This window comes from Leucoraja erinacea, chromosome 15, assembly GCF_028641065.1.
Source record: "Leucoraja erinacea ecotype New England chromosome 15, Leri_hhj_1, whole genome shotgun sequence".
NCBI classification, from domain to species: domain Eukaryota; kingdom Metazoa; phylum Chordata; class Chondrichthyes; order Rajiformes; family Rajidae; genus Leucoraja; species Leucoraja erinaceus.
The window spans coordinates 36,072,100-36,084,404 of NC_073391.1; the positions used below are offsets into that span (position 1 = coordinate 36,072,100).

The 12,305-nt window shown below is 42.7% G+C and overlaps 1 protein-coding gene across 1 annotated transcript in view; it reads left to right on the forward strand.

Annotated features, from left to right (window-relative positions):
* Nucleotides 1–12,305, forward strand: part of LOC129704214 (catenin alpha-3-like) — a 959,161-nt gene that overhangs the window by 2,033 nt on the left and 944,823 nt on the right. Inside the window, exons 2-3 of the mRNA XM_055647177.1 lie at nucleotides 1,981–2,087; nucleotides 5,176–5,368. Coding sequence (XP_055503152.1) covers nucleotides 1,986–2,087; nucleotides 5,176–5,368 — 295 coding nt within the window. The 5' untranslated portion in view covers nucleotides 1,981–1,985. The remainder of the gene's footprint in view (nucleotides 1–1,980; nucleotides 2,088–5,175; nucleotides 5,369–12,305) is intronic.

Sequence of the window (12,305 nt, forward strand, 5' to 3'; positions counted from 1 at the left end):
GGCTTGGTATAAGTGTAAATTGTCCCTAGTGTGTGTAGGATGGTGTTAATGTGTGTGGATTGCTGGTCGGTGCGGATTCGGTGGGCCGAGGGGTCTGTTTCTGCTATATCTCTAAACTAAACTATTCCAAATGACTGAATTGGAGGAGCTTATTATCTTTTAGGCTGATGGGGAATGGAGGGATTGGAAACAAGGACGAGGATTTTGAAGGTGGGGCATTACTTAATTTAGTTAAGAAGCACAGAGGGGATGAGGATAATGCAAAAAGTGAGCTAGGAAATTGGCAGCAGAGATGAATTAGCTGACCTTCACAGAGCCAAGAAACGGCTTACAAGGCGTGTTTGTCAAGGAAGATGAGCCATACGTGTAGAGCATCATACTACTGCTAAAAACACAACACGGAGATACAGTCGGTGCTGGCACAAGAGTACGTACGTTTTGGACAGATGAATTTAGGGTATTGACATTGGTATATTACTAACATGCCTATACTTACTGGACACACACCGGCATCTACTGTACTGATAATCACATATCAACATTACCAACACACATACTCTGCAACCATGGCTTTTGTTTATATACAGAACTATACAGATACAGTGCTGACACACGCCACTAAAAGAACATGTTTGCTTTATTGATTACACCACATACTTCTGTACTCACGTAAGTGAAGCACAAATACTCATGCGACTATCATGCACGCCCGCAGTACTGGCACTGAATTATAATATTGGTATATGGTGTTCTGACAGAACCATATTTACAGTGCTGGTATGGATAAGCAGAGGCTGGAATATATGTGCAAACATCTTAGGAGGTGGCACAGTGGGTCAGCGGCGAAGTTGCTGCTTTACAGCTCCAGAGACCCGGGTTCTATCCTGACTACTAGTGTTATATGTACTGAGTTTGTACATCCTCCCTGTGACCGCAGGGTCTGAAGAAGGGTTCTGACCCAAAACATCACCCATCCTTTTTCTCCAGAGATGCTGCCTGACCTGCTTAGTTACTCCATCACTTTGTGTTTATCTACCTGTGACCACGTGGGTTTTTTCCGGGTGCTCGGGTTTCTTCCCACATTCCAAAAACATATAGATTTGTAGGTTGCCCCCTCTCTGTGATTTCCCCCCCTGCTCTCCTGCCCCCTCTCCCCCCCCCCCCCTGCCCTCCTGCCCCCTCTCTGTGATTCCCCCCCTGCCCTCCACCTATTTCCTTCGCTCCATAGATGCTGCTGCACCCGCTGAGTTTCTCCAGCGTTTTTGTGTACCTTCGATTTTCCAGCATCTGCAGTTCCTTCTTGAATACATAGATTTGTAGGTTAATTAGCTTCTGTAAATTGTCCCTAGGGTGTAGGATAGAACTAGTGTACGAGGTGATCGTTGGTCGGCACGGACTCGGTGGGACAAATGGCCTGGTTTCATGTTGTATCTCTAAAATACTAAAAACATCTGTGTCATATGGGGGTCAATGCCATAAAGGCCATGGAATTTATAACAATAAGTTATGTGAAATATTCCACTCCAATAATTATGTCAGCGTTCGTGCTGACCTTGAAATGACCTCCCCACAGCCTTGCAGCCCTACCTGAAGATTTTGGGTTGAAGAAATATATTAAATTGTCCTCTAAGATAGAAGGCAACAAGTGGAATTTTGTGCTGAATATGAACTCCCTCCATTAGCATCAAACCTGCAGAGTTAAGACTTGGTTCAGCCACCAACTTGAAGCCAAGCAAACTCAGAAATAGTTGGAAGTTATTTCTTTCCTGGTGCCAAATGTGCAGCCTTGTAACATTGTCCACTGGCATTTATATTTTGTTCTATGGCTGAGCACTCAGATTTCCTTTTACTTTTGTGACTTTATTATAACTGTGTTCATTTCAGTAAACTATATTATTTTATTTAACTTGTGAGCACAAAGATCCAATTGTAAAGTTAAAGGTCCGTAATATAATCTAAGCTTTGTTTTATTGTTTGCAGGCAAAATGACATCTGTGGCCCTGAATGTTCCACTGAAAATGGACACAAAGGACCTCCAGATCAAAACCTTAACAGTGGAAAGATTGATTCAGCCTTTGATATTGCAGGTTAGGCTTTGCATTTTCTAACAAACCATCAGCACGTGTAGGCTGCTCTGCTATAAAGATCTTTTATACTTTTATAAATCAGGGACATTCGGCAAAAACTCCATAAACCCATTGCTCCTCCCATCACCCCTCTACCACCCACCCCCCCCCCCCCCCCCCCCCCCCCCCCAAATAACGTGGACTGCACACGGCCTACAGCGGTGGAGCAATGGACGAGGAGCGGTGGAAGAAACCGCAGCTATGTGTGGCCAGGTAGACCCTGCAATGCTGCCAGAAATTGGGAGAGATGAAGATTCCTGGTCGGAATGAAAAAAACTCGGTATCATGTTAAACTTAGTATTCTTTGAGATGACGGAGACATAAAAGGAGGGAACCGAGGAAATTGAGACTCATCACTCGGTTGAAGAGAAATGAGTCTGTTGGGATGAAGAAATTGTTCACCTTAACTCAAATTAATCTGCAAACTCCATGAAGAATTATGCTGAAAATTTAGTTGTTGATGGAGCTCGGCTTGTTTCTCAGAGCGCTATTTGGCCCTCTGCACCAGTTAAGATCTTACCGGGATAGTTTTGGAATAAATCTAAATGCACCTACACACAAAGATAAAATTCTGTGCAATTGTACACTGTCGGGAAGCATCCCCACCATCAACCACAGAAACCGAGGGCTACCCTTCAGTTCGTAAGGGTGCTAGTGGCCGACTTGAAGGAAGACCTGGCAGATCGCCCATAGCTACTGAAGGTGGTAGGACCGGCTTGCTGCCCTAAAGAAGGAAGGACCTAGCTGGCTTCTGCCTGTTGTGGGGAGCTCGGAAGCTGCCGAGCTCGGCTCCAAAGACAGAAGAATCAAGTAGGAGAGAGCCGCTGGTGATGGTGGATGTGAGGAATGGGGCCCCTAGGAGAGGGACTAGGGTATTGCCTCCAGCGCCTTCAAGGTCGGCTACCCTGGGACACAGAGGCGGTCTGGTGAGGAGAGGGCGACAGAGGAGGCCCAGCATGGCCTGGGGCTAACCTGGATCGGGAGCTGCTCCACAACACTGATCACGCGGACAGGACTTTGGACTTTCCCGTAAATGGTGCCAAAATATGGCAATTCATACACACGTGAATTATGCAAAGACAATTTCACTGCACAGTGTATATGTGACAATAAAGTACCATTGAGACAACATTCTTCCTGCTCACCAACCCACACCATATTACTCGCAACATGATCTCTTTGGATCATGGCTATGGAATTATGGGGCAGAAGAAAAAGGAATATCAAAGATTTTGTTGTTTTTAGTCAACATAGCTGGAGACAAAAGGAGCAATCTATAAACATCTATATGCTTTGTTTTCAAATCTCTTGGCAATGCTGAACAATTATATTTTGCAGGACGTTTATTTTGCAGGACGTTTGTAGGGAGCATGTGCCTACAAAATGCTGACAAACTGCAGAGTCGCTGAAATAGTATACAGCTACTCTGATTTCACTGAATAGCATGATTTTATATTCACATGGATCTATAACTGGCTAACTCAGCATCCAGTCACAAAAGACAACTATGCCAGATTCCCCAAGTTGCACAATGGTCAAATGATGTTGACTTTTCAAAAGGCTTTGAAGCCAGCCTAATGACTAGCAGTATCAGAGATTACCTGCACAAACTGAGCTACAGGCATGGTGTGGTTTTGATCTCCATCTATAAGGGTATACTTACATTGGAAGGAATGCACAGAAGATGACTACATTAATTTCTGTGATGTGAAAGATCGTGTGGATCGGACCTAATTATTAGAGTGGTGAATATTGAAGATTCTGAGGGAACTTGACAGGGAGGATGATGTGAGGTGTTTCTCCGAGTGGTTGGATCTAGAAATAGGGATCGTAGCCCACGGGTTCGTTAAAGAATGAGATGTGGTGTGTATGAAAAGGGTTTTGATACACCAACAGAAATTTTAGATTGCCCTCTCAAGATACCATGAACATTTTTTCCACAATTATTTGCACCACTTCTACTCCCCACCTTATTTGAGACCCTCCTGGGGTAACCAGGAGCAAGGGGAGATCAGTCGTGCATGTTTTGCTGGAGGCTTTCCAAGATAAGTAGGATGAAGGGAACAGACCAACAACAGAAATGCAACAAAAGCTTTTCAGGCCAAGGGGAGCTGTGGTTGCTCTAGGACAAGGAAAGGCTGGAGGGACAGATCCAAGAAGAGCTCCAGATGACTGGAGAACATTGTGCTGTTGTTTGATCAGGGAGGAAGGGACCAATAAACAGTTGCAGGCCATACAAATAAAATAAAACTGCAGATGCTGGAAATCTGAACTGATACCAAATGATGGAAACACTCAGCAGGTCAGGCAGCATCCAAGTAAGGAAAATGAGAATTAACATTCCAGGAAAAGACCCTTTGTCATAATTGGAAAATAGAGAAAACAAGTGATGTTTCAGTTGCAGAGGTGAAGAGATGGGTAGGATAAAAAGAATGCCTGTGATAGAGTGAGGTGAGGATTGCCATGGAGATTTGTTGTGTGGGGCAAGTTTTTTACACGGTGTGAGTGCCCGGAATGTGCTGACAGGGTTGGAGGTTGAAGCAGATACGTTTGCGTATTTAAGAATTCGTATGTGCAGTGTATGGAGGGATAGGAGTTATGTAAAGGTAGATAAGTGATGATCATTGTAGGTGAAAGGCCTGTTTGGCATAGACATTGTAGGTGAAAGGCCTGTTCTTGTGCTGCACTATTTCTGTTCTATGATCTAACCAGTACACATTGAGCCCCACTGCAATACTTCCTTTGAGGACACTGATGGCCTGTTCTCACATACCCCTTAAACACACTGGGAACCATTCTCACACATGAGGGCCCCGTTCTCATGCATCCTTTAAGCAAATTATTATACCACAGTATGACATTTAAGTCTAGATTAATTCAATGTGGCTTGGTGTATTAATAGAAGTAACATTGCAATATGCAACGGACTAGACAATCTGCTCATCGAGCAGATCCAGAGTCCTGAGTGTGCCAGATTGTTGGAGTTTTTTCTGTATCTCGGTACGCTACTTTACTACATGGAAAATGCAATCTGTTGTTTACAATCTAGGTCACAACTTTAGTTAACTGCGTCAGAGATCCTTCAAAGAAGAAAAAGGGACGATCAAAGAGAGCTAGTGTACTTCTGGCATCAGTGGAGGAAGCCACAAATAACCTGATTGAAAAGGGGGATCAGATTGCCAAGGACACCACTTATCTGAAGATGGAACTTACTGAAGCAGTTCAGGATGTACGTAGAGAAGGTGAGAATGCTGTTTGTAATGTTCATCTAAACATACCTCACATGCTGGAATAAAGTATTTTCGATGACAATCAATTATAGCTTAGAATATAGAACATAGAACAGTACAACACCGGAATAGGCCCTTTGGCCTACAATATTTGTTTGGTTTTAGTTTAGTATAGTTTAGTTTATTGTCACGTATACCAAGGTACAGTGAAAAGTTTTTGTTAAGTGCTTACCAGTCAGCGGAAAGACAATACATGATTACAATTGAACCATCCGCAGTGTACAGATACACGATAAAGGAAATTGGGCGAAGTAACGTTTAATGCAAGATAAAGCCAGAAAGATCTGATCAAAGATAGTCCGAGGGTTTCCAATGAGGTAGATTGTAGATAGGATGGTTCAAATGCCTGATAACAGCTGGGAGGTAACTGTCCCTGAAACTGTGTACAAGAAACTGTGCCAAACATGATGCCCAGTTAAACTGATCTTATCTACCTGTACATAATCTACACCCCTCTATTCTCTGCCCTTGCAAGTCCCTATCTAAGATCCTCTTAAATGCCACTATCGTATCTGCCTCCAGCATTAACCCTGCCAATGCATTCAAGGTCCCCACTACTTTCTGTGTAAAAAAAACTTGCCCTCTCACACATTCTTATGCCCTCTCATGTTGGCCATTTCCACCCTGGGGAAAAAAGTTCTGACTGTCTACCCTATCTATGCCTCTCATAATTGTATATGATTTCATCAAGTTTCCCTTCAATCTCCTACATTCCAGAGAAAACAATCTAAGTCTATCCAACCCCTCCCTGTAGCTGAAACCCTTTAATCCCGACAGAATTTTGATGAAAGGAGGAATAATGTGTGAATTGTGTGTGGATTTATAACGTATTTGTTTCTATAATGTGATATACTTAATTGTTCTGATAACTTTAACCTTCATGAGGCTGCTTTATGCATTTCTCATATGGACCACTGGCCAAAATGTAATAGGCAATGTATGAGGAACCAGGTGTAAGGATTCTGGAAAAATTGAATGTTGCTAGAAAATGTACTTGAATTCAATTAATTAATTATTCTGCACTCCTTTGCAATTGTGAAGGGCATGCACAAATCAATGATATGACATTATTATGGTTTTACCATTGGCAGTGCTAAATGTACTATTTGTATCATGGTACATATTCACAGGGTGCAACCGATGGTGTTGAGTTCCAGTTGAAATTAGCTGGCGATAATTAAAGTTGCATCTGCAACTAAAAGGGGTCTTTGCTAGGTCTTGCACCAAAATGTAAACACTTGTTGTTGTTCACAACAGTACCTTCCCCTCAAATGACCCCCGGCAGATGTATAGGAACACCATCAATTGCAGGTTCCCTTCCAACTCGTATACCATCCTGACTTGGAAATACATATCTGTTAATTTTTCACTGCTAGTTTCAAATCTTGAAACTATCCGTGTACGGAACAGTAGAAATGCATTCTCCAGTTGGTCTGCAGTTGTTCAAGAAGACAGCTCACCACCATCTTCTCGAGGGCAATTGCGAAGACCCGACAAGTGTTGGTGTTACCAGTGAAACTCATATTATGGACAATAAACTAAAACAAAGTCAGACAAGTATTTTGACCTTTATCTGGGGCATCAGTCTGAGTTCTGTATTATGTTGAGGATCTGTCTACATTTGTTACTCTTAACTCAAGCACTTTGCTGTTCATGGCAGTAACTTGGCACATTAGTATGAATGTCTTTCTGTAGGAAGGAATGAAATGTGAGCAGCCCACGAAAGCTTCTAAATATAGGTGCCATTGCTGGCAGCTTGTGGGAGATTGGAGTGCGGGTAGTGTTCAGCTTTGGTTGGAATGCAGTAAGTGGTCTGGTCGCTCTAATCACATTGAAGTGGAGTGCCTCAGAAGGAGCAGATAGTTTTCCCTAAATGGGCTGAGATAGAATCTGGCCTTTTCCAAGTGATCTTAAAGTTACCCAACTTTGAAATTCTATTGCACGGCACAACGCTGATATGCACCGCAATACCTATTTTCGGCTGCAGTAGAAACTTGCTACCGTGATTTTCATTCACACATGTGGCCCACTGTGGCCTTACTCATTGAGAACCAAAACTGGAAAATGCTGGGAAGGCTTAGAAGGGCAGGCAGCATCATTGGGCTGAAGAAACCAAAACGTTTCAGGTCCTTTGTCGGAAATTGTTTCATGAGACATGTGAAGCCTGCATTGACATAAGGTCAAGCAGTCTGGGATGCCATTACATGTGGTTGATGCTTGGAATTGGCGACAGATAGTTCAAGAGGCTTCAATATCGCCCAACATCCCCGCATCTCTCACAAACATCACTTTCCAACCTGGTGACAATCCTGCCCTGCTCTGGTTACCAAGCCCCCACCATTCATCCACCCACCTTGCCTGTTGTCATCATCCTTTGGGCTTTGAATACTACTGAATTTTGCGGCACAGTGGTGCCAAAAAAACCTTAATGGAGCTCTAACATGCACATTCAAAGCAAGACTTTCCAGTGTGTAGGAATGAACTCCAGATGCTGGTTTAAATCGGATAGACACAAAACGCTGGAATAACACTGCGGATCAGACAGCATCTCTGGAGAAAAGGAACACAAAGAGCTGGAGTCGGTCTGAAGAAAGGTCTCGACCCGAAACGCCACCTATTCCTTTTCTCCTGAGATGCTGTCGGACCCGCTGAGTTACACCAGCATTTTGTGTCTATTTACAGTGAATTTTATGGCCATTGCACAACAGATATGTGCAATATGTTTACTTGTGTGTTATGACCCATCAAATGGAAAGGAGAATTCAACAGAATTATAAAATATGCTGAGTGATTTATAGCTAGTTTGCACAAGGCTGTTTAACCTGGGATTCCTGGAATATTAGTGCAAGCTGCGCTGAATTAAACAGGAGGAGTTTTGATTTTTATTCATTCATCGACTGCACCTTGATTGTGAGGATTGGTTGATATGATGTGAGAAGTGAATCTGATCAATGAAGAGATCACTTTTATTGATCAAGAGAGCTGTTGCAATGTAGGGTGGTTGTGGCGTTGATTGATTATAGATATGACATCAGGATAGGGGACATGGGTATCGAACATGAGTGGGGATAAGATATCGGACATTGGAAAATATTAGTTTTTATAAGAACAAATATATCGTCAAGTTGAGTTTATTGCCATATGCACAAGCACGGAGACGTACAGGTATAAATAAAATCTTGCATACAGCATCACCACAGACAAATGAGCTCGGTCAATGCACAAAAACATAAATTATACATAATTTACACACAAATTTTACAACTCGGTGAAAAGAAAAAGAATGCAAAAAAACAACGCAGTTAAATAACAAATCCGTGATCGTCCAAAAGACAGTCAGCAATGTTCCTTGGCTGAGGGAGGTTTAAGCTTATGGAAATCAGTTAAAGAACCTGTTGGTTGCAGAAAGGTAAATGTTCCTGAGTCTGAGGGTGTGGAACTTCAGACCTCTGTACCTCGATGGTGGCATGGGCCAGTGTGGTGAGGATCCTTGATGTTTGATGCTGCCTTCCCGAGGCAGCAACGCGTATAACTGCCAATCGCAGTCAGGTGGGACTAGTGTGGATAGGGCATATTGATCAGTGTGGGACAAGTTGTGCCGAAGGACCTGTGTCCATGCTGTACGACTCTATGAGGTGATTTTGGTGGTGGGAAGGGGTGTGCTCATGATGGACCAGGCTGCATTTAACAGTCTCTGTAGCCCTTTGCATTAGAATTGCCATACCAGACCAATGATGCAACCAGTCAGGATACTTATTCCAGTGCATTTGCAGAAGTTTGTTTGAGTTTTCAGTGAGATGCTAAATCTCTTCAAACTATGACATTAAGGATGCTGGCAAACCTTCTTTATGATTACTTCTATGTACTAGTCCCAGTACAGGTCATCTGAGATCCAGAAATTTGAGCCATATAAATCAGGACCAGATGTATGTAGGCCACTCGATCTCTCCACAAATATTCCACTATCATCACACTATTCCACAATAAGATTATGGCTGAAGATAGACACAAAATGCTGGCGTAACTCAGCGGGACGCGCAGCATCTCGGGAGAGAAATGGGTGATGTTTCGGGTCAAGACCCTTCTTCATATCTGAAGTCTGAAGAATGGTCTTGTCCCGAAATGCCACCCTTTCTTTTTCTCCAGAGATGCTGCCTGTCCTGCTAAGTTACTCCAGCATTTTGTGTCTGTCTTTGGTTTAAACAAGCATCTGCAGTTCCTTCCTACACAAGATTATGGCTGACCTGATTGTAACCTCAATTCTACATTTCACTCCCTTTCTGTCGCAAACCCACAGTATCTTATGCTTCAATCAAGTCCCCATTCTAAGCTCCAGTGGATTCAAGCTCTGCCTGTCCATTATTTCTTCATTTGGGCAATCCAAACATTCTAGATGTTGGTGTAATAATTGGGCACAGGCTGCACAATGGTACGGCGGTAGAGCTTCTGCCTCGTAACTCCAGAGACCCGGGTTCAATTCTGGCTGTGAGTGCAGCCTGTGCGGAGTTTGCACATTCGCCCTGTGGGTTTACACTGGGTGATTGGGTTTCCTCCCACATTCCAAAAACATGCCGGTTTGTATGTTAATTAACTTTTGTAAATTGCCCCTAGTGTGTAGGATGCAAAACTGGGATAACATAGAACTAGTGTATGGGTGATCGATGGTCGGCGTGGGCTTAGTAGGCCAAAGGGCCTGTTTCCAAGCTGTACCTCTAAACTAAACTAAATGTTCTTCATTAAATATGGAAACCAAGCTGATCATTCTCTCAGCAATACTCTTTATGTGAAGCATAAATGCCTTAATTTTCCTGCCAATAAATAAAACTGTTATGTTAGCTTTTCTAATTCCATGGGAATTGATCAACCAGCCTCCTTAATGCATATTCCTCTAAACCTTTGCTATCCACTTTATTTTATCTCTAGTTACCCTTTTCCCTTACTGTAAAATCTCTTTGGATTCTTCTTATTCCTATCCGCTGGAGCTATCTTCTATGTCCTTTTTCACCTCCAATTTCCACAATCCCCTATACTCCTCCATGGATACAGTTGATCTCAGCTGCCCGTACCCGATCCATGCCCCCCTCTCTTCCCCTCTTCTCGTTAACAGCAATATTTATATCTTGAACTCGTCATCACACTTTTAAAATCATCCAACTTTCTGGACGCTCCTTTACTAAAAATCAAGCTACCCCTGTCAACTTGAGCAAGTTCTTGTCTAGTTCCATCAAAGTTGACCTTGCTCCAATTTGGAATTTTAACTAGTTGGCCTGCCCTGTCTTTATCCATAACTATTTTAAAGCTAATAGAACTGTCCCAAAAGGCTCGCCCACTGACACTTCACTCGCTTACCTAGCCCAATTCACGAAGAGTAGGTCAAGCTTTGCCCTCTCCCTTATAGAGCCCTCTACATATTGCCTAAGGAACTTTCCTGAACACACTAGACAAATTTCACCCTATCTAATCCCTTGGCACTACGGCAGTCTAAACCCCCACAACCACAAACCTATTTATCTTGCAGCTGTCTGCAATCTCCCAGCATATTTGTTCCTCGAATTCCTATTGACAACTTGGGAGCCTATAGGTCGAGCTTTGCCCAATGCCTTGTATGGCCTTCTATATGGTTCCCTTCCGGGGAACTATTTGTAAGGCAGTGTCTCTGCAAGTCAGAAATGTCTGTTTTCTACAGCTATCCATAATATCGGTCTACAATCACTTGCTATATTGTTTTCATGTAATTGAATAACAACCCTAACACTACCCATAATAAAGTTAATGGAATATTTACAGTATTCAGTCGTGATAAATACCACAAAACATTTTATTATCTGTATTACCAGCTTGAAAAATGTTTAAAACATGTATTGGAGTAATTTGTCCAAAGCTGGATTCCCTTCCATTAGGTGTTTTATCATCCAGGGAGCCCCTGTAATAGTGTTCAGGGTACACAAAATTGCTGGAGAAACTCAGCGGGTGCAGCAGCATCTATGGAGCAAAGGAAATAGGCGACGTTTTGGGCCGAAACCCTTCTTCAGTCTCAGTCTGAAGAAGGGTTTCGGCCCGAAACGTCGCCTATTTCCTTCACTCCATAGATGCTGCTGCACCCGCTGAGTTTCTCCAGCAATTTTGTGTAGCCCCTGTAATAGTGGTGATGTTGAAAATTCAAAGTCAATGTTGCGAGGGTAATACAGTAACAAGAGTCAGCTTAAAAATATATATAAACTGGGCAAATCAAATTACCACCAATAATGTGGAGCATGAATTCCTGGAATGTATATAAATTGGATTTCTCGTTAGATACATTAAGGGACTGACAGGGGAATAGGCTGTATTAGATCTAATTAAAATGAAAACACCCTGCTGATTCTGTAAGTCTAAAATTTTTTTTTTAAAAGAGCTGTAAATATTCAGTTGTGAAGGCCACATCTGTGGGAAGAGAAACGGACAATGTTTCAGGTCGAAGACCCTTTCTCAGAACTGGGAAAGACAGGAAAGAAACTTGCTGAGCTGCAGAGAAGGTAGGAGAGGGACGATTTATCTGATAGAATAAAAACAGGGTGAGCATGGTTACCTGGTCATTAAGTGATTAGGTAAGATTGGAGAACAAGTACATAGGCAAAATAATCCTTGGTTAGTAAGCTTACTGATGACATCAAGATTGCCTGGGTCGTGGACTGCGAGGAAGGTTATCACAGATCAGCTACAGAAATGGGTGGTCAAATGGCAGATGGAGTTCAACCTGAGCAAGTTTACAGATGACACTAAAGGGGGTGGTGTTGTAGATTGTGAAGATGGTTATCAAAAATCACAGCAGGATCGTAATCAGTTGGGCAAATGGCCTGAGGATTGGCTAATGGAGTTTAATGCATATAATGGTGAGGCGTTGGATTTT